The 22,488-nt window shown below is 35.2% G+C and overlaps 1 protein-coding gene across 2 annotated transcripts in view; it reads right to left on the minus strand.

Annotated features, from left to right (window-relative positions):
- Positions 1-22,488, minus strand: part of ARID2 (AT-rich interaction domain 2) — a 156,801-nt gene that overhangs the window by 36,183 nt on the left and 98,130 nt on the right. For both annotated transcript variants that reach the window (XM_081127109.1, XM_081127108.1), the window contains exons 12-16: positions 17,258-17,339; positions 15,392-15,526; positions 14,553-14,749; positions 11,218-14,072; positions 2,761-2,909 (exon numbers count right to left, since the gene is read on the minus strand). In XM_081127109.1, the coding sequence (XP_080983235.1) occupies positions 2,761-2,909; positions 11,218-14,072; positions 14,553-14,749; positions 15,392-15,526; positions 17,258-17,339 (3,418 nt within the window). The remainder of the gene's footprint in view (positions 1-2,760; positions 2,910-11,217; positions 14,073-14,552; positions 14,750-15,391; positions 15,527-17,257; positions 17,340-22,488) is intronic.

Here is a 22,488-nt window from a genome sequence, read left to right on the forward strand (position 1 = left end):
TGCAGCCAAATGGCCTGGGGGTAAATCCCTCCTACTGATGTGCTACAGCAATCGAGGCTAAACTACAACAGGAAGGTGCACACAACCCACATGGGGGGCACACTTGGAGCACCCAGCTCAGGTGACTGGGGAGACTGAGCCACTGAAACCTACAGGACACTTACTACTTAAGGTCACTGTACCAAGACCAAGAGATGGAGCAGCTCTACCTAATAAATAGAAACAAACACAGGGAGGCAACTAAAATGAGACAAAGAAACATGTCTCAAATGAAAGAACAGAACAAAACTCCAGAAAAAGAACTAAACAAAATGGAGACAAGGAATCTACCTACTGGTTATGAGGATGCTCAATGAAAGTAGGGGAAGAGTAGGTGAACTTAGTGAGAACTTCAACAAAGGGATAGAAAACATAAAAATGGAGATAGAAAACATAAAAAAGCACCCTTCAGAAATGAAGAATACAATAACTGAAATGAAAAATACATTACAGGAAATCAATAGTAGAGTAGATGAATCATAGAATCAAATCAGCAATTTGGAAGATAAGGAAGCAAAAAACTCCCAATTCAAACAGCAAAAAGAAAAAAGATTTCAAGAAAATGAGTATAGTATAAGCCGCCTCTGGGACAACTTCAAATCATGTGTGTGCTAGAAGGAGAACAAAGAGAGAAGAAACTGAAAACCTATTTTTAAAAATGACAGAAAACTTCCCTAATCTGGTGAAAGAAATAGACTTACAAGTCCAAGAAGCACAGAGAGTTCCAAACAAGAGGAACCCAAAGAGGCTCACAGCAAGAAACATCATAATTAAAATACCAAAGGTTAAAGACAAAGAGAGAATCTTAAAAGCAGCAAGGAATAGTTGTTAGTTACTTACAAGCAAGCTTCCATAAGACTGTCAGTTGATTTCTCAACAGAAACTTTGCAGGCCAGAAGGGACTGGCAAGAAATATTCAAAGTGATGAAAAGCAACCAAGATTACCCAGCAAAGCTATAATTTAGGATCAAAGGACAGATAAAGAGCTTCCTAGATAAGAATCGAAAGCTAATGGGGTTCATGACCATCAAACCAGTATTATAAGACATATTAAAGAAAAAAAAGATAAAAATATGAACAATAAAAGGGCAATAAATCAACAATTACTTTAATAATTTTTTATTTACTGATTTTAGAGAGAGAGGGATGAAGAGAGGGATGAAGAGAGAGAGAAACACTGATTTTGTTGTTCCACTTATTTATGCATTCATTGGTTGCTTCTTGTATATGTCCTGACCTGAAAGTGAACGTGCAACCTTGGCATAGCAGGACAACGCTCTAACCAACTGAGCTAACTGGCCAGGACAAGTACTTTAAATACAAATGGATTAAATGCTCCAATGATGTAGGGTGACTGACATGTAAGAAAACATGACCCTTACATATGCTGTGTTTCATCTGAGACACACTTCAGATGAAAAGACACAGACTGAAAGCAAAGGGATGGAAACAGTTATTTCATGAAAATGGAAACACACACAAAAAAGCTGGAGTAGCAAAACTTATACCAGACAAAATAGACTTTAAACAAAGATTATAACAAGAGCAAAGAAGGTCTTAGCAATTCCAACTCTGGGTATTTATTCGAAGAAACCCTAAACACTAAATAGAAAAGACATACACATCCATGTGCTTATTGCAGCATCGTTTTACCATTGCCAAAATATAAAAGCAACTTAAGTGTCCATCAACAGATGAACGAATAAAGAAGTGCTATATACATACAGGGTGGAGCAAAAGTAGCTTTACAGTTGGTCATATGAAAAATAATACAATAATTCTGTTTTACATACTCACAACTGTAAACCTCCTTTTGCTCCACCCTGTATAGTGGAATATGATTCAGCCATAAAACAACGAAATTTTGCCATCTGCAACAATATGGATAAGCCTAGAGGGTATTGTGTGATTGAAAGAAGTCAGACAAAGAAAGACAAAGTGCCAGCTGATTTCACTTACATGTGGAATCTAAAAAACAAAATAAATAAACAAGAAGTACAGAAACACACTCATAGATCCAGAGAACATTATTAGGGTTGCCAAAGGGGAGGGAGCTTACGGGATGAGTGAAAAGAGTAAAGGGATTCAGAAGCACAAATTGGTAAAGAATAGTCATGGGGATGTCAAGTACAGCATAGGAAATATAGTCAATAATATTTTAATAACTATATATGGTATCAGATGGGTATTAGATTTATTGGGGTGATCACTTCATAAGTTATATAAATGTCTAATCATGAGGTTGTACACCTGAAACTAATGTAATATTGTATGTCAACTGTAATTTAAAAATAAAAAGTATTAAAAATATTATAAAATGAAATGAATTAAAAAAAAAACAAAAAAAACCCAAGATATACTTATGACTTCCTGCAAATTACTTTGTTAGAACCTGGGAGGCAACATGACTCACATCTGGTACTAACATATGTCAGATGCTAGGACCGAAAAAACAAAACAAGCAAGCAAGAAAAGTAATATCGAAATACATTCCCTAATAACCTACCATTAGGCAATGAAGCTCTTTCTGACATTTATATAAATTTCTTAGCTTAGATGCAACTGGGTCTATGTAAACATCACTCTTAAATTAACAAAATATTTCTGCTAAAAATGGTTTAAAAAGAAAATTTTCATAAAACTATAGACAACAGAAATTTGAATATAAAAGCATTAGAAAACAAAGAACATTTATGTATATCAAATAAAATTGCCATTTACTTTTTACAAGACTGCCACAGACACATGAAGTTGTGTCCAGGTTTTCTCACTGAATCCCCATGTTGACTAGATGCACTGAATGGAGAAGGCTGAGAACTGTTAGGCTGGCTCTGCACTTGTACAGCTGGTGAAGGCGTCATAGGAGTGTTCTGTGGAAAAGCACAACCGCATAATTTGTGAGATGACATTAGAAAACATTCATATTTTATAGTATAAGCTTATAAATTTGATTATGTTGATAGTTGTGCACTTCTAACATGAAATTTACACTTGTAGATTTAATGACTATCTTTTAAAAAATAATTTTTATAAATTTAAAATATTATTTAAGAAGATAACTATTTTTTACAAAAAATATTTAAGAAGTCAGATTCTTTTATTTCATATGACCACAGAGGCAAGATCACATTGTTGTTATTGCTACAGAATATACATTATTTAGAATTAAGATTTTTTTACATTAATAAAATTAGGAACACAATTATAGATTAAAATGGGAAATAAATCTACTATTAATATACCCATTTGATTTACTTACATATATTCTTTACAAGAACTCAACTACAAGTTATTACTTCCTTGCATATTTCCTTTTAGATTTTGTAATAAATGTAACATAAAACAGTGTATGGTAAAAAGGAAAGAAAATTCCAGAGTTAAAAAGATAATGTAACCATTGAAGTAAAATGTTGTAAATATTATTTTGCAGTAAGCTGTTTTAACTAACAACTTTAATTTTTAGGGTTGCTCAGTCATAACTTGATGAATAATGTGAAAGGATTCTAATTGTAGGTATAAGCCTTTTAAATATAAGCTGTTTTCCCCCTTCTATATCTCATCCCTTTCTCTTTGAAAAACATGTAAGTAAATAATTATAATATACCTTAAAACAATTTGAGGCAATACATTTTCTTTGAATCCTTAACTCAGATTTCATTGATAACATACGACAAAGGGCAAAATAATACTGAATTTCTCATAGAAATGGTAGCACATTTTCGAAGCATTCTTTAAAGGCGATAAGTTTGAACTCTGAGAAAATATACTTGTCCATTTATAAAGAAACATTGGAAATAGTTGGGCAAAACTTAGTTAAAAATTTCTGAAAACCTTAGATTACAAGCCATAACAACATTAAAAAACACCCCCCAAAACAGACAAAACACAAACATGTAGGGCTATAGCATAAAAGTGAAAAAAGGAAGAGAATAAAATGCTGAAAAACTTCTCAGAAATGTGAAGTTATAAAAGCACTTAAAAAAAAATACCTTTATTGGTTTCAGAGAGGAAGGGAGAGAGACAGACAGAAACATCAATGATGAAGTCACTGATCGGCCACCTCCTGCACGCCCCCCAATGGGGACGGAGCCAGCTTTTTTTTCTTTTCTTTTAAATACTTTTATTGATTGTAGAGAGAGGGAGAGATAGAAACATGGATGCATCAACTTATGTTGGCTGCCTCCTGCACGCCCCCTGCTGGGGAATGAATGCACAACCCGGGCATGTGCCCTGACTGGGAATTGAACAGGGGACCTCTTAGTACATGGGCTGAAGTGCAACCACTGAAACACACTGGCCGTGCCATAAAAGCATTTGAGTTCTAAGCTCTAAGGAAGAAAAAAAATCTACTTTTGGGATGAGGATACCACCCTTAATATTTTACAATGTTAGTGAAAAAACATATACTACATGCATGAAAAACATGCATTTTAGGGCAGGGTAGGTGTGTGTCATGGATAAGATGTGAACTTTCCAGCTTCACAGATCAGGACTCAAATTTCAATCTGCCTTTTAACCAGCTTTGTGACCTCAGGCAACCTACTTATTCTCTCTGATCCTCAGTCCCCTGATCTATAAAGAGTAAATAATATCTGTCTTATGGGAAGATGGGAAAACTAGAGAAATTATACACGGAGAGCCTAGCTCTAGATTCTCAATAAATGGCAAGTGTTACTATTAATATTATTACTCTAATAGAGAGGTCCAGAAGGGAAACAAAATTTTGGAGGAAAGATGATTAATACTGCTTTGGGGACAGTAACAGATCACCAACTACAAATATCTATCAACAGAAGTTAATTCTGGAAACATGCATCTGACAATCATTCACCTGCAAATTCTTAAAGGCAAAATTAGGTATTTTATTGACTATCTTGTCACATATTCGTAAATTAAGCTTAATTTTTCTTTGATAAGTGTGAACAAATCTTTATCCTATTTGTTGTTTGTTTGTTTGTTTTTAATTGTGGAACTCTTACTGGTGTGACATAGAAAATTTAATAATAGGGAATCATAGGGTATTTTAACCCCAAATAAGAGATGTGGTAAGGGTTAGTGAAGTTAACAAAGGTGTTAAATTAAGAATAAATAAGACACATTTATCAAATGTACAGAAAACTTGTGAATCCTAATTCGAGCAAGTTGTTTAAAACACATAAAACCCCAGGATTTTTTGAGCTGTCTAGGGAACACAACATGAACTGGGTGTCAGAGAATATTAAGAAATTACTATTTTTGTTAGGTAGGATTTGTTATTGGGGAGATGTATATTTAAAAGAACTTAACTATTAGAGAAATATATACTGAAGCATTTATTGGTAAAACGAAGTAATGTTTGGGATTTGCTTTAAAGTATTCCAGGAAAGAATAAAATAAGGGTGGTGGGAGTAGATGAAACTAGAAAGGCAAAATGGTGAGAATATTTGAAGCTAGGTGTTGCATACACAGAGGCTTACTGGGTCTACTTTTCTGTATGTTTGAGAAGCTTCACGATAAAAAGTAAACAAACAAAAAATAGAACTAAATATGTTAATGAAACAAAAAGAATTAAAGTAGTTACAGAACATACCAAGGGAGAAAAGACTTATATTTTCTTTGACCATATGAGTAACTTTTTAGGATTCCTCCAAAAAATTTATATATTTCTTTCAACAAAATTAATTTTTAAATAGGTTGTTTGTATTGTACTGCATGTTTTTCAAAGTACCATTTAAATTATGGTTTAAGAAGTAGGTCTTTTATATAAGAATGCAAAATATATTTCTTTCAGGATGTAAAAGTTTACTTTTTCTTTACATTATTGTTTGCTGTGACTTGCCAAATCATTAACCACAACCCTGACTGAAATGTAAAGTAGATTTCAAAGTTTTTTGGAATGATCATTCTTGACAAATATTCTATATCATTGCTCTACTCTATTGAGAAAGAACTAATTTTTACTACTAATTTCTTTTCTTAATCAAGGCAGAAAAGGCACAACTCCCATAGTGAGTGACCAGAAAAGTAAAATTACACAAAGGATATGAAACAATTTTGTGATTTCTTTTATATGTCAAATTAACTTAAAATGTTAGTTAATGTAGTAGTTTCTTCTTTTTTGGCAAAGATATTGCTCTTTGTTAAAATAAGAAATTATAATGTTGCTTTCTTTTATCACCTTTTCAAGAGTAAATTATGGCTGAAAATTCTAGATTACACTAATATTTCCTGATATAAAATTTGGGATCTGAGGCTCTTAAATCCTTACTTTCTTATTAATATTAAACTTTAAAAACCTTAAAATAAATTTAGATTTATTCTAAAATTTAAACATTTCAATCTGTTAGAAAAACTACAACGATAATCTATTTTTCTCAAAATAAATACTTTACTAAATAGTAAGAAACTACTGTGTTCAATTCTAGGTACACATTTTGAAAGCCATTTATAAAATGAAACTGGTTGAGATAAGATGATGAATAAACCAGACATCATGATACCTAAGGTCTAACTGAAGGAACTAGGAAAGTGCATTCTAATGAAGAGATAAGAAGAGAGAGTTTTAAATGCTCGGGAAGAAGAAATAGATGTACTCTAACTTTGTCTAAATGTACAGATCTTTAGAGAACAGAGTTAAGACAATAATAGAAATCACCAGAAAACACATGATCTTTGTGTGGGTGGGAAACCTACTTCAACACTTAAAAAATGAGGGTTTTGCACAAGATAACATGTAAGGCTCTTTCTGCTCCAACATTCCCTCATTTTCTTAAACTACAAAGTTTTATTCTCTTATTAAATGTAAATCTAGATAATCAATACATTCCAAGCCTCTCTTGTAAGAACACATTGAAATGTAAACAAAAAAACTGTTTAGTGGTAATGCCTTCCTTAGTTATTACAATGTACTTCTGGTCTACAAATTTGAACACCAGTACTCTTTAAAAAATGCACACACTGAATCTTATTCTCGTGGCTCTTCCTAAAATGGTCTATGGTTATGACTCAATGCTGCCCCCTTAAGGCTACAGATCTGCTTGCTGAGGGGTTGAGTAACATTTTAAGTTCAAATTTCTATATGCCATTTTTTATTTCAGGAATAAAAAATGTTGCTATTTTAAATAAATTACACTCTTAGGAAGAATACATAGAAGTTTAGTACACAAAGAAAGGAAGGAACCAGGAAGATATCAATATTCACAATTTTATACAGCACCATTTTAGGAATGATTCATGTGTGAAGGACAGAGAACTGGGAACAACATATAAAAGATACTTTGGATAGGCATATCATTAAGTAAACTATTTTTACATACAAGAATTTGACATGTTATCAGACCATGGAATTAAAAGACATACATATGTTCAACATGTGTTTTACATGCTCCTGAAAAAGACAAGTCTTTTCGTAAATATTGTAAACTAAAATTTCACTTTTAAAATTCATTTTTCCTTTTTCTTTGTACCTCCAGAAGATATCAATTCCTAAATAGTGGAAGAGGGTAGGATTTTGAGAAACGGTATCCTGTATGCTGCACTTTAACTTGCAAATATAACAGAATAAAAATAACTACGAATAAAAAATTTGCTTTAAAGTAAGTATAATTTATTTTGTATTTATATATACTGCCCATTTAAATACTACTGAAATAAAAAATCTATGGTCTTATTATTTACTTTCATATATTGTTCTCCTTTACTGTTAATTTTTTTTTTTCTGAAATTAAATTAATACAGCTGATTAATGGGAGGGGAATGAGAAGGAATAAACTCAACAAAAATGATATTAGGAAGGATTACCTGTTGGCTATTCTCAGCAGGGACATTTCCCTGCAGTCTTTCTACCCTTGAGCATTCTACAAGTCTGGAAGTCCCTTCTTGGGGTCCAGGTGCCTCCGTAGCATCCTGGATCCCTTGAAATGGTGGAAAAAAATAAGGTTTGGCTAAAAATTCACATTTAAAATCTTCTATTTCATCTACCCATTTAAGGTACCAATTTAAATGTAAAATGGTGTTAAACCAAGGTCTAAAATGCAACTTTAAGAGTACATAAAGAGCCCAGCCAGCATGGCTCAGTGGTTGAGCACCGACCCATGATCCAGGAGATTGAGGTTCAATTCCTGGTCAGGGCCCATGCCCAGGTTGTGGTCTTGATCCCCAGGGGGGGTGTGCAGGAGGCAGCACTGATGTTTCTCTCTCTCTTCCTCTCTCTGAAATCACTAAAACACACACACACACACACACACACACACACACACACACACACACACACACACAATTTTTAAAAGAGTATATAAAGAAATTTAAAGAATTTGGGCAACAATGAAAATGGTTTTCTATTAGCAGACTCTCTTTTTAAAAAACTTTATTTATTGATGTTAGAGAGAAAGGGAGAGGGAATGAGGGAGGGGAGGAAGGAGAGAGAGAGAGACTGCATTTTTTGGTGTTTCCCACAGGTGCCCTGACCAGAGATCAAACCCACAATAACCTTGGTGTTATAAGGACAATGCTCTAACCAACTGAGCTACCTGGCCAGGGCTATTAGCAGGCTCGTAAGAAGGTCCTTCAAAGGAAACTTATGCTTGGCCAGAGTGACTCAGCGGCTCGGAGTTGACCCAGGAACCAAGAGGTCACTGGTTCGATTCTGGGTCAGGGCATATGCCTGGGTTGCAGGCTCAGTCCCCAGTGGGGGGTGTGCAGAAGGCAGCAATCAATGACTTGCTCTCATCACTGATGTTTCTATCTCTCCCTCACCCTTCCTCTCTTAAAAAAGAAAAAAATCAATAAAAACTTAAAAAAAAAGAAACTTATGATGTCATCTGGAACAGGTGATCATTTTTTAGCCTTTATCCTATACAGGAAGATAAATATACCTGAACCATTATTGAGTACTTAACTATGTAGCAGGCACTGTGCTAAGTACTATACAGAAGAATGCTGGTTTCTGATTCTCATTCTCAAAGACACCATGTATACATCTTTTTCCTTACAATTTTTAAATTTCTACATGGCAACCAAATACCAATTTGAGAAATAAAATTTAGTTTATTTTATTACTAAGTTTAGTACTCACTTTTGAGATCAGGAATAAAATGGATTAATTTTATGGCTCAAATTAGATGCATATAAGTCCAACGTATTAAGTAAAGAGTTTTAGCATTAATGTTCTAAAATTATCATTTAATGTTACTCACATCCTATAACATAACAGTTCAAGTAATGAGTATTTTAGATATAAAAGGGCTTTCTAGAACTTTACAAAGGGACCTTTTAGAATAGTGGAGAAATGGGTTAAGAGCATGAGTTTTGGTTTCAGTCCTTGCACCACTTCATATTTGTGGTGACCAATATGAGGTCAACATACTGGTGACCCTGGGTGAGTTATTTAGCATCCTGGAGACTCATCTCTAAAATATAATTAATATTTTCACCTAACAGAGTTGTGAGGATTAAATGAGAAAATGCTTGAGTGCACAGTTCCTAGCCTTAGCTGGTATTATTGTTTTTGTTACTTAGGTATCATTAAGGAATATAACCACACTGAAAGATTAAAGATATAAAAAAATAAGGGTTGATGTAACAATTCCCTAGTAATAGAGTTTTTCTCTAATTTGGCTTGCTCTACTGTTAACTATTTAGAATTATAAAGGAATATAAAATGATAAACAGCAGGCATATAATCAAGATGAATTAGGAAATTATTAAACATAAGAAAAATTATAAAAACCCAACTAATTGAATGTTTACCATGTGCTAGATGTTACACTAACATTTTTTTAGTGTTTAATAAATAAAAAACTCAACTTGCAGAAGTTTGAGTAAAGATGATTTAGTATTTTCCACCAAAACTCAATATTAATTATTGCCATATTCATAACATCCACTGAAGAGTACTTAACCTATTTAGGTATCCTGAAATATACCTACAGAATACTAACATATGGATTATAATCTCATTACGCTCCCAAAGCAGCACTGTCCAGCTTTATCCATTCACATGAGAAAAGATGCATATTATGGACGAACTATCTGGAAGCAAGGGAATCTTTGCTCTTTCATCTTTCATTTGCTTCCTACTCCTTACCCACATCAATGCCAACAATGACCACAGATCTGCTATCATCACCATCAACACAGAGAAGAAGAGTGAAGGGGAAGTAATCCAGGAAATAGGTGAGAGACCACTGTCAAGTGAACCCCTACTTTCAGAAGAAACAGCATTTAGGATTGTCCTTAAAATCTTTATAGGCTAACTGAACCCTTAATGTAGTAGCACTGACCGAGAAAACACATTTCTTTACAAAGGCATGTAGATGGAACAGTGGATATTAAAAAGGGGAGAGCAGAAACATGACAGTAGAGGCAAAGGGAGTAAGAAATACGAAATTAAAAGTATCAAATAGCTGAAACAAATTGAAATTATAAATAATACTTAAAAAAAAAAATAAAAACTGATTAAATACGTAAATATAACAAGAACACACTTGATAAAATTCTTATAGGATTAATCCTTTACAGAAGTACTGTTGAAAAGAGCGAAAACCCCCCCCCCCAAAATCAAATAGAGCAATTCCCTTTTGAAGTAATTTTAGCAACAACACTACCCCACCCCAAACTCTAAAAGGAGTCTAAGTTACATTTCAAAAATTTTCTCGAAGATTAGGTTACAAATGCTTCTCTACCTTAGGTATATGGAATTACTAATTTGGATTTATAACAGCATAAAAAGTCTTTAAACTACATGCTAAGTCCACGATTTTCAACCTCTTTCATCTCACGGCACATATAAACTAATTACTAAAATTTTGCGGCCAATCTGACAAAAAAAAAAAAAGGTATTAATTTGACTCATTCACACCAGACAGCTACTGTGTTGGTTGTTGTCATTTTTTTATTTGACAATCTAAGGGAAAAGAGGTCAGTGTCCTTGACTAGTCAGGTATTGCGTGTTTTAAAAATTCTTGAGGCACACCAGTGTCCCTTTTGTGGCACACAGGTTGAAAATTGCTGTGCTAAGTTAATTGAAAAGTGTTTAACATTACAAAAAATAGAAAAATAAAAGAGCACAACAGCGTGAGTACATCGATGAGCTGACACTTAACTTCAAGGTAAAACATGAAAAAACAGTACATTTCCCTCTAAAATGGTATTTCCAAATCAGAATTTTTAAAAGAACAATGTGATAGCAGAATGACTTACCTGTGGGACCACATTCTGTATGTATGAAGGTGGATGCTGCTGCTTTTGCTGAACAGCACTTTCTATTGCTACTTTAGCTACAGTGCTTGGATCTGCTCCTGCTGGCACGGCAACCATTGTTGCACTGCAGCCAGCATTGTTGGGGTCACTGATTGTAACAATTCTAACGCCTACTTTATTTGGAATTCCTGTGACTGTTTCCCTATCATTATCCTCTGCTGGCCTCTTTACAGTTTTGCATTCTGCTGTGCCATTTGTAGACCGAACGTCAGATGATAGGGCAGGAGAATGGGACACTCTTGATCCTGAGTGGGGAACTATGATTTGATGCCCCTGTATGACAGAGGTTGTAGAATGTGGTGAGACAACTACACTTGGGCGTTGCTGAGGCACATCTGAATTCAAACTTGAAGTTAGAGGTCCATTAGGCAAATCAGTACCACAAAATTGCTGTGTTGCCACATTTGAAGCCTCCTGTATACTGCTCACAGATGGTGAACCACCCAAAGTTAATATAGGTCCATTAGAAGTTCTTTCTAGTTGATCACCTTTGGCAGTATCTTGCTGAGTGGCATCTAAAGTCCCTTGTGGTTCCATTGGAGATATCTCACCATTTCCTACATGATTGGAAGTTTTGTGATTTGGAATGTTTTTGCTTAAATGAGAACCATCTCCTTTATCAAAATCACAGATTCCGTTAACTAGAGGTTTTCTCAAATCACTTTTGATATCCTGCATGTCCGTTTGTTCTGAGTTCTGTTTTCCAGATGTTCCATTCTCACCTAATTCTAATGATGGCCCATTACTAATTAGTGAGCACTGATTAGCCTCACTTTGAATTTTCCCTGAGTTTGACGGAGGTAGACTTGAGTCACTGTACTTTCTCCCATTTAAAAGACTTCCCACCTGCATTTCATTTTCCTTTGTATCCCCATTGCTGGTGTTCATGGCTCCTCGTCGGCAGGACGGGTTCTCCATGACTTCAATTTTACGTTCATGAACATGTAAACCTGTTGCTTCTTTTGCTTCCTCCTCCTTTTGGCAAATTATTTTATCACCTTTGAATGGGGGAGTAGCAGTACAAGATGATTGTCCAGCTGGAGATGCTTGACTGGCTGGAAGAGTTTGCACCTGAAGTCCAACTCCTGCCTGGGTCCCGCCCACGGTAATTCCTGCTGGAGCAATGAGCTGAGTTGCATTTCCCTGACTCACAGTTGCAGTTGCAAAACTTGTATTTGGCACAACTGTTATGGTTACCTGGTTGCCAGAAGTCCCTTGGAAAATGGTTGCTGGGCTATTTGAGATCAGTGGGCCTGGCAATATTTGTAAGTTTGAGATGGGCACAGTTTGTACTCCCCCTGTGGATGGCATTGCACTTTGGACCAATTGAACATTTTGCTGCCCAACCAATAGCTGCTGTGCTGGAGTTTGCCCCTGCATTCCAAAACCTGCTGCTTGGTTATTGGCCACCTGGTATACCACCTGAGGACTAGGAGCTCTTGCATTATTAGGGGGAGGAACCTGTGGAGCTGGGAGAATAAGCTTACCACCTGGAGTTGAAGGACCACGCTTTGGAAGCAGCAACTGTTTTATCAGGCTTGACTCACCAGAAGCAGGCTGACCAACTCCTGCATTTGTTTGCTGTGGCTGAACTTGCATCTGTACTTGTGGCTGCTGAACTTGTACTTGTACCTGCTGAGGTGGAGGTGCTGGTGAATGCTGCTGTTGCTGCTGCCTTTTCACAGATAGCATTTGACTGACAGTAGGAGGTGGTCCCTGTGACTGAGGGGTGGAAGAAGATGACATGGCAGTAGGAACTTGGTTATTAGAAGCTGGGACAGGTGACGGTGAGGAAGATGGAGTTATGTTTGGTTGTCCAGTTAGCTGAACTGTCTGACCAGCTGGAAGAGCTGCTGGATTAGCAAGAACAATTTGGTGAATGGCTGGTGCATAAGTTTGACCTTGTTGAGCTGGCTGGCTTACAATCACTACACTTTGTTGGGTTGGCTGCTGTGGTTGTTGAATAGGCTGTTGTACCACGGTTGATGAAACTTGCTGAGAAGGGAGAGGTTTTGGTGCAATGTTCTGAAACCCTACTCTTGAGGGTTGTGGACTTGGGACACCAGCAATAGTAACCATTTGTCCTGTAGCTACCTGAAAATTCTGTACTGAAGTTGCTGAGACAATATTGGATGCAGAAGTTGTTACATACTGAGGAGGTGCTATGATAACAGTGTCTTGTGGCTGGCTACCAGCTGATGTCTGTTGAGATGAAGTTTGCACAGGTTGGGGTGATGTGGTGATTAACTGTTGACCCTGTGAAACTGTAGAAGTACATGCTGGTATGGTCTGTACTCTGCCAAATATATGACTCTGTGGGACAGCTTGTTGGATTACAGTAACAGGAGTGCCAGAAGGTATCTGACCTGGTACCACTGTGTGTAATGGAGTCTGTTGTGGAATTACAGATTGATGGTGAAGCAATGTCTGGGAATTTACAACTGTAACAGGCTGTGGCCCTGTACTATGATTCTGAACCACAGAACTCTGTGCAGCTCCTCCTCCCACAGCAATACTAACAGGAACTGCTGTTTGGGGTATAGAATTCTGGATTACTGTAGCCTTAACGACTTCACAAGGAATTGGAGCTTTATTTTGAATGACAGTCACCGGAGCATTTTGCTGCTGGTGGGTATGAACTGAAGGATTTGGTGGAATTCTTGAAACAGTCTGTGCCATAGTATGAACACCTTGTACTGGAAAAGACATTTGTGTTGCAGTCAAATTTGAAGATTGGTTGGTAACAGGAGTCCTCTGAAAATGGTTTCCTACGGTTTGTGGTCCATGAGGGAGTCCTGAAAATATAGAGGGAAAGTCAAAATTTATAATGAAATGACTGAAAAGCTGCATGTAGGAATTATATTACTCAAGACAAGAGAAAATAGTTTTAAGAAAATATCTAACAGCCCGGCCAGGCGTGGCTCAGTGGTTGAGCGTCGACCTAGGATCCAGCCGATTGGGGTTCGATTCCGGGTCAGGGCACATGCCCGGGTTGTGGGCTCAATCCCCAGTCGGGGGCGTGCAGGAGGCAGCCGATCAATGACTCTCTCATCATTGATGTTTCTATCTCTCTCTCTCTCTCTCCCTCTCCTTTCCTCTCTCGGAAATCAATAAAGATATATTAAAGAAAAAAAAAATCTAACAACTTTGCATCATATGAATATGATTAAATAATAGAAAATGCTACTGGAAAAACAAGGAAAAGTTATACATTTTAATGTATACAATATACATTTTATTAACTTGGTAATATTTAAAACAATAAAAATCAATACCTGCAGGTGAAGGACTTGAAGATATATCAGGAACAGAATCAACACGAACAACAGGAGTAGAAACTGGTTGCTGCTGATAGTACATCTGAATGGGAAGTGGTATAGCCCTCCGTTTTACTCCCACTACATGAATATGTGCCTGCCCACTGTTACTGGAATCCTCCACTCTCTTCACTGAATGATTTGGAAACACCGTTCTGTAAAGTATACAATACTGAGTTTTGATAACTAGCATACTAGCAAAAAAACCTAACTTCTAACAATGTTTACACAAACATCAGCAGTATATTCATTGCTACTTATGTATAAATCAGTATGATTCATGCAGCTATAATTCTGTAAGGGTGGGAAGCAGAGAAAGAAATATAAAAGATCAATTCTCCAGTTTTTAAAATCATCATTTATTAACATTGTTAGGTTTTTAACAATTCTACTGCATATATAATTAACAAAAGAGCTGCATTTAGGCAATGCCTATTTTATGAACTTTGCAAAATGTCAAAGAGCCTTAATATTTGAAGAGTGTTAGTTATAGACTATTATTCAAGATTAAAAAGGGTAAAAGTCAAGTCTTTAACATATAAAAGTAGGTAGAAAAAAACCAAACTTAATTTCTTCCTTCTCTTTCTTTGATAAACTTCATAATGTTCAAACATAGACACCAGGTGTAATGTCCAAAATTCCCCTGTATTTAAACTTTCCCCATACTGCAACCTAACCATATGAAATTTTAAGTATGGAGATATTTAAAACAATATAGATGGTATTTTCTCAAGAACAAGAGGTGTTGTAAGTGATGTAAATTAACTTTATTTAAAGTTAAGAACTATGTATCCTACCTAAGACATTTATAAAATCCAGTTGATGTTAGGATTCCACCACGAGCTAATTTACTGCAAGTTGACAGGTACTCAGAATACATTTCTGCTCGAGAGACAGAACAATCTGGATTTACTTCGAAATGAGCATTTAGCCTAAAAGAGGAGAAAAGTAAATGGCATTATGCAATACACTAAAGGGGAGTCTATATTTAAGTATGCTAAAACTATGTGAAGGCAATGTATTTTAAACTAATAATTACGCCTAGTCAAATTTTACTGTTTCACATATTATTAGCAAAAATACATGCTAGGTTTTAGACAGACTAAATAAAAAGATCAGCTATTTAATCATACTTATTTTAGCACAAAACATCATTAACAACAAAATAAAAACTGTTCATATTCCAGAGAGAGTAGGTTTGGTCTATTGGCAACAGATAGTTTTATTTAGTGAATACCTATTCAGGTTCCTGTCTTGTAATAATCAAAATATAACAGAAGTTCCCAATTATGAGCTAATGCTACATACTCCCATTCCCTACTTCAGAGACTTCTATTCTTAATCCTGTACAAATTAATTCAAACTTCAGTTTGTCTTTTTCATACAGAGACTTCCATCTATAAGTTAGGATTAGAGGCCTAGTTATCCTTCCAGGACTCCTCCTGGGACTCACTATACAATGTAACAGGCCGACTTAAGCTGTTTCTTATAAACTGCATCAAATAACAAGTATGATAAAATAATGGTAAAATGAGTCTCTCCTCCCCCCCCGAAATAGCAGAAATGTGCAACTAAGATTTATAAGACCAAATCCATACCTAACACCATACATTTTACAGTGGATTTGGTACATACTTTTTTCAACTTTCATAATACTTTGAGTACAGAGTTTTCAAAATGACTAGATACATAAAAGTTGTTTTGGTTTCAATGTAGAAGATAAACATTTCCAAACATTATTGGAAGAGATTCATCAAGTATAAAGGGTCATGGTGTAACAATATAGAATGTGAGGTAAGCAAATAATTAGAGATATTTAAAACCATAAGCCTAATTTAAGTAAAGTGGAAAAGTCTAGAGAAATTTGTCATAGGAACAAAGATATGAAAGCACCAAAAATACGGAACATAGAGGGACAGAAGCATGGAATGGGAAACAAATAATGTCGGATAATAGGGAAAGGGGTCAAGGAAAGAAAGTTTTAAAAGTAATACATCACTGGAAAATAATCTTTATTTCAGTCTGTTAATCTTCTAAAGAATTTAAGTTAAAATTCATAAATAATGTAGAGGTAACTATCCAAGACAAAATGAAATCGAACCTTTTTCTTCTTCTTCAGAAAATGGCTGATACATAACTACTCAATCATCTCAAGAAAATATTGTTTTCAAAGTTGATTATTTCAATATAGACAAACTGGCTAGTCTGTCATTTGATTAGTTTCCCCTTATTCACAAAAAGAAAAAAATTAACTAGCATTGAATAAGTTTTGCTTTTGATTAGAAAAAAGAGACATTTAACAAAATGTGGTTTTCTTAGTTAGTCCAATTCAGTTTTACTAAAACCTTAACTTAAGAAGAAAAACAAATTCTACAATCTGACAAATATTATTTTCTACAAAGATAACTTTTTAGCACAAATTTTACTCTGAAAAGAAGTTAGGTGGTGTAATTTAATAAAATCCTAGTCAAAGACTATTATAATTCTGAATATTTTTCTTTCAAATAATTCCAAAATACAGGTGAAGTGGTTTTACATTGTCAATTCTGCGTATAAGTGATACTCTAGTCTAACTACGAAGGATGACTGCTGAAATACATTTCCTCTTCTCTTTTGCTTTATTCTTCCCAAAGATAAAGCCTTAACAGAAATAAACCACTTACCACTGACAAGCAAACTTCTCACTATCTATTTCCACTATTCCTGGAGGTGGAGCAACATGCTGTGCTACAACTGCTCTGGAAGCTAAAGAAAAAAATACATTAGCTACATCATTTTAAAAAATTTAGTCACTATATGCCATATTTAGTTCATAGATACTGAACCAATTAATAGTCACAATAAATACCTTTTAAAAAGGTTTATAAACATAACGAAAATGTACAAATTTGAGAAAGAAACTTATAATGGAGCACATATTATACCAGGCACTGTCTTAGGTGCTTTATATACACTTCTTTTTTTTAACTCCACAATCACTCAAATAATAACAATAATATGAATTATATTGCTAATATAAACTCTTTTTCCCATGGGTCAGATACTAGGTTAAATACTTTACATACATTATCTTTAATTCTTTTGTGCGATGGGTACAGATAAAACTAAGACGCAAAGTGATTAAAATAACTAGCCCAAGGCCACACAGCTCAACATATCATTAAAGAAGCACCTCTCACTATAGTTACAGAAACAGATTGTATCAGAAATTGCATCTCTGATAAAAGATGAATATTGACTCTAGAAGTGGCATATATAAAATTTCTGAGATAAGACAAAGATAAGCTGAAATGCTATGCTATATAATAAAGGAACTAATAAAAAATTTAAAGATATGAGTTAATATAAAATTATAAGTTATAAAGATGAATCTTACATATTTATATTAAAATTTAAAATTATACTATTTCACCACTGAATCGGCATGATATAGTTTTTAAACTTATAAAATGTACCCACTTTTTTGCAGTTGACATTTTAGCAAAACTTCTCAGAACCCTCAAACAGAACAAATGCATTTCTAAGTTACTGGAACTAGAGGCACTCCACAGCACAGCCAAATCTGTGAATGATCAGAAGCAATTCTAACCTTTGTTTGATTAGCCCCCCTCCCCACATTGGGATAGCAGCTAATAGCAGTCATTTAATGAACATTTACTCTGCATTAAGCCATTTACAATATCCGTTGTACTATTATGTATAGGTCTAAATTTAATTATCCCCATTTTACAGATGAAAAAATTAAAGCTCAGAGATTAAGTTCACAAAGGAACACATGATGGAAACAGCAGAGCTGGTGTAGCTGAAAAGCCTTTTGTTAGGAATGGTGGATTTGAATCCAGATTTATTAATTTCAGAGGTCATACTGTGATATGCTGCTGCTTTTAAAAAATTTACTGACTGATTTGAGAGAAACATCTATTTGTTGTTCCACTTATTTATGCATTGGTTGGTTGATTCTTTTAAAAAAATATATCTTTATTGATTTCAGACAGCGGGAGAGAGAGAGATAGAAACATCAATGACGAGAGGGTCATTGATTGGCTGCCTTCTGCATGACCCCCACTGGGGATCGAGCCCGAAACCCAGGCATGTGCCCTGACCCGGAATCGAACGGCGATCTCCTGGATCATAGGTCGATGCTCAGCCGCTAAGCCACGCCAGCTGGGAGGTTGGTTGATTCTTATATGTGCCCTGACCGAATCCGAAACAGTAGTGTATGGGGACAATGCTCTAACCAATTGAGCTACACTGCCAGGGCAGTATGTTGCTTCTTTTTTAAAAAAAATTTTTATTTTCTTAAAAATATAAATTTTTTCCATCACCTTTTAATACCTCTATGCCCTCTTCCCCCTCTACCCCCACAATCACCACACTGTTATTCATGTCCATGAATTCTCTCTTTTTATCTTTTTTACTCAATCCCTCCACCTCTCCTGCGTCCCAGCTGTCTGCCTGCTATCTATGAGCTTGTCTCTATTTTGCTTGATAGTTCAGTTTGTTCATTTAATTCCACATAAGTGAAATCATATGGTACTTGTGCTTCTCTTTCTCTGACTGGCTTATTTCACTCAGCATAATGTTCTCCAGGTCCATCCATGCTGCCGCAAAGAGTAAAATTTCCTTCCTTTTTAGGGTAGAGTAGTATTTGGTTATTGTAAATAATGCTGCAATGAACATAGGGGTGCATATATTCTTTCAAATTAGTGTTGAGTTTCTTTGGGTAAATTCCCAGAAGTAGAATCACTGGTCATAAGGTGGCTGCTTCTTAAAATGGGGAAAAGTAATAGTATATTGACCTCATAAATCATGAGGATTAGAACATAATTAAAACCAAAATTATTTTCCTGGTGAAACCTCAGCTTTTCTGTTCCTAACTTGAAAACACTGTTACAGAAAATACCTTTCTGGGCCTGAACCTATGTAGAAATCTTCCCTTTCCTTCATCAATTGTACTATGAGAATATACCCTACTTAGACTAAAATCTACTGAATCAATTAACAATCAACTGCATGAAATATTATGTTGATATTATGAGAAACTTTACAAGCATAAGGAAGAATGATGCAGCCACAGTTAAATTAACAATATAATCTGGAAACAATTACTATGAAAGTGGCTACAAACTGAGAAGCATTTTCCTCAGGATACCTGAAGACCTTCCAAAGGATACAAAGCACTTTTATGTTAAAGTATTTTTATTTTATTTTTTGCAAGTTTTTTTTCTTTATTGAGTTGAGGGAGGGGAGAGGTGGTAAGGGGGGGGGAAATCCACCAGCTACTCCACCTATCCATGCATCCACTGGTTGACCCTCACAGGTACCCTGGCCAGGACTAAACTTGCAACTCAGGCATACCAAGAAGAAGCTCCAACCAACTGAGCTACCAGGCCAGGGCAGTAAGGCACTTATACTTTAAAAGGAATCAATTTCCAGATACTCAACTTTTCTATATAGCCCTCCCTAAAACTGTGTTGCCTGAGTATATCATCTCCTCTTTGATAATTGCCCTTCTCCCATTTTGGAACAGAAAGTTTTATTTTTTTTATTTTTTTAAATATATCTTTATTAATTTCAGGGAGAGGAAAGGAGAGGGAGAGGGAGAGAGACAGAAACATCAATGATGAGAGAGTCATTGATCAAGCCCACAACCGGGCATGTGCCCTGACCGGGAATCGAACCCTGATCGCCTGGATCTTAGGTCGATGCTCAACCGCTGAGCCACACCCGGCCAGGCGGAACAGAAAGTTTTAAATCTCACTCACCCTTAATAGCACTGCAGAATTATGGTTAATGTGTAACTGGAACCAGAGAGGCTGGCTCTAGAGTTCTATCACTCAGCACTAGCTGTGTAACTATGGGCAAATTACTTAACTTCTCTGTCTTTAAAATGGGGAAAAGTAACAGTATATTGACCTCATAGGTCATGAGGATTAGAGGAGTTTATATGTGAGTCACTAAAACAATGCCTGGCACATAGTAAGCACTATAAGTGTTAGCTATTACTATTATTATGTAAAAACCTCTGGAACACCAAAGAGAATTAGAGAAACATTAATGTCCACAAAGCGTCCTTTTAACGAAGGTATTATATGGTAGGACTTCCTGTCTATCCCAGTGTTTTATTTATTACAGTTAAGGGCAATGTTGGGCATTAGAAATTGGGTATTTTGGCCCTTTGGTGTGTTCTGAATTCAGCTATATTATAGAGTGATGACAATTTTTGCTTAATATCCTTCCCTCCTCTATCCCTCCACTATTGTCAAAGAATGCATGACTTCAGAGGCAGAATCTTGTATAAGTAAAGCACAGAGAATATTTTAAGGTGGTGGCATCTTATTTCATTCACATGACAATCTCATGGCAACTTTAATTAGCATATAATTCTGAAATAAGGAAGGCGGGAATATGTATTAACATACTTTCTTGGTTTGAAAAATAGTAGACTTGTTCTAAGTAACAGAAAGTAAGGCTAAGTAACAAAAAGTAAGCATACTTTTAATAATAAACACTACCTTTATCAGGTATGTTATATAGCAGACATTTTCATAATCCAGTGAGGTAAATCTGCAGTGCCAAACCAAGGTTTTACAAAAAATGTATTCCAAGTACATGGTAAAAGCACTTTACCAAAAAACACTGTATTGGCCTTAAAATGAAAAATATTTTAAATTTCCTAACTCAGTGGTTTTCAAAGTGTAGTTTCCTGACTAGTAGCATCAGCATTTCATGGGAACTTGTTAGAAATGAAAGTTCTCAGGTCCACCTGAATCAAAAACTCAAGAGTATGGAGCCTAAAAATCAGTGTTTAAGCCCATCAGTTGATTCTGGTGCACAATAAAGTTGAGAACCACTGTGCTAACACTTCTTGAATATATTAGGTTAAACAGGGCACATCTAAGTAAGAGTAGCAAGTATAATTTACAGTCATATCTTGTTCATATCTTTTTGATATATTTTCAATAAAGAAAAATAAAATGTCTCTAATGACTGGGCAACAAATACTTTTTTGAGTCAAGTACTGTTAATTCTTTGATTTCAACAAACTCATAGGAGAACTAAAGTTGTCAGATCTTAAATATAATTTTAATAATTTCCAACAATTCTGAAGAAATTCAAAGAATTTTAAGTTCTGCCTTCTTCTGTTTATTGACATGAACTAAGTTTCCAACTTATATTTATAAAAAGAAAAAACAGATAAAATTGATGCTGAACTCAAAATATCCATTCCTAGACACACTGGAGTAATACTTTCCAGAGAATTAGGGAAAAAAGTTTCGTCCATCTCATTAAGAAATGAACTTCCAATAATTTTACTTTTTATTTAATACTTATTTATAAAAATTTGTATTTATTGTTATTTGATGTATTATATATTACTAAAACTTGTAATAAAATTTTAAACAAAGTTTCATAAGTAACAGGAAATAGAAAATTTTTAATTATCTACATTTATAGCTGAGAAATATAGATAGGGTGATGGCTACGAGTTCAAGGAGTAAGAGGGACATCATAAAATTTCTGACATTAAGATTTTGTGGCCCGGCCGGGCATGGCTCAGCAGTTGAGCAATGACCTAGAATCCAGGTGACTGGGGTTCAATTCCCGATCAGGGCTCATGCCCAGGTTGCAGGCTTGATCCCCAGTGGGGGACGTGCAGTAGGCAGCCGATCAATGACACCTCTCTCAACATTGATGTTTCTATCTCTCTCTCTCTCCCTCTCTTTTCCTCTCTCTGAAATCAATAAAGATATAAAAAAAAAAATTTTGTGCGTATTTTTTTAATGGATGATGATATCAAGATTCCACTGGATACAAAAATGTTTAACTTTTATTTTAAAACATCAATTTAATATACATAAAAAACATATTACTTGCAACTATTTAAACTACA

The sequence above is a fragment of the Miniopterus schreibersii genome, assembly GCF_964146895.1.
Source record: "Miniopterus schreibersii genome assembly, chromosome: 2".
In the NCBI taxonomy this organism is placed as follows: domain Eukaryota; kingdom Metazoa; phylum Chordata; class Mammalia; order Chiroptera; family Miniopteridae; genus Miniopterus; species Miniopterus schreibersii.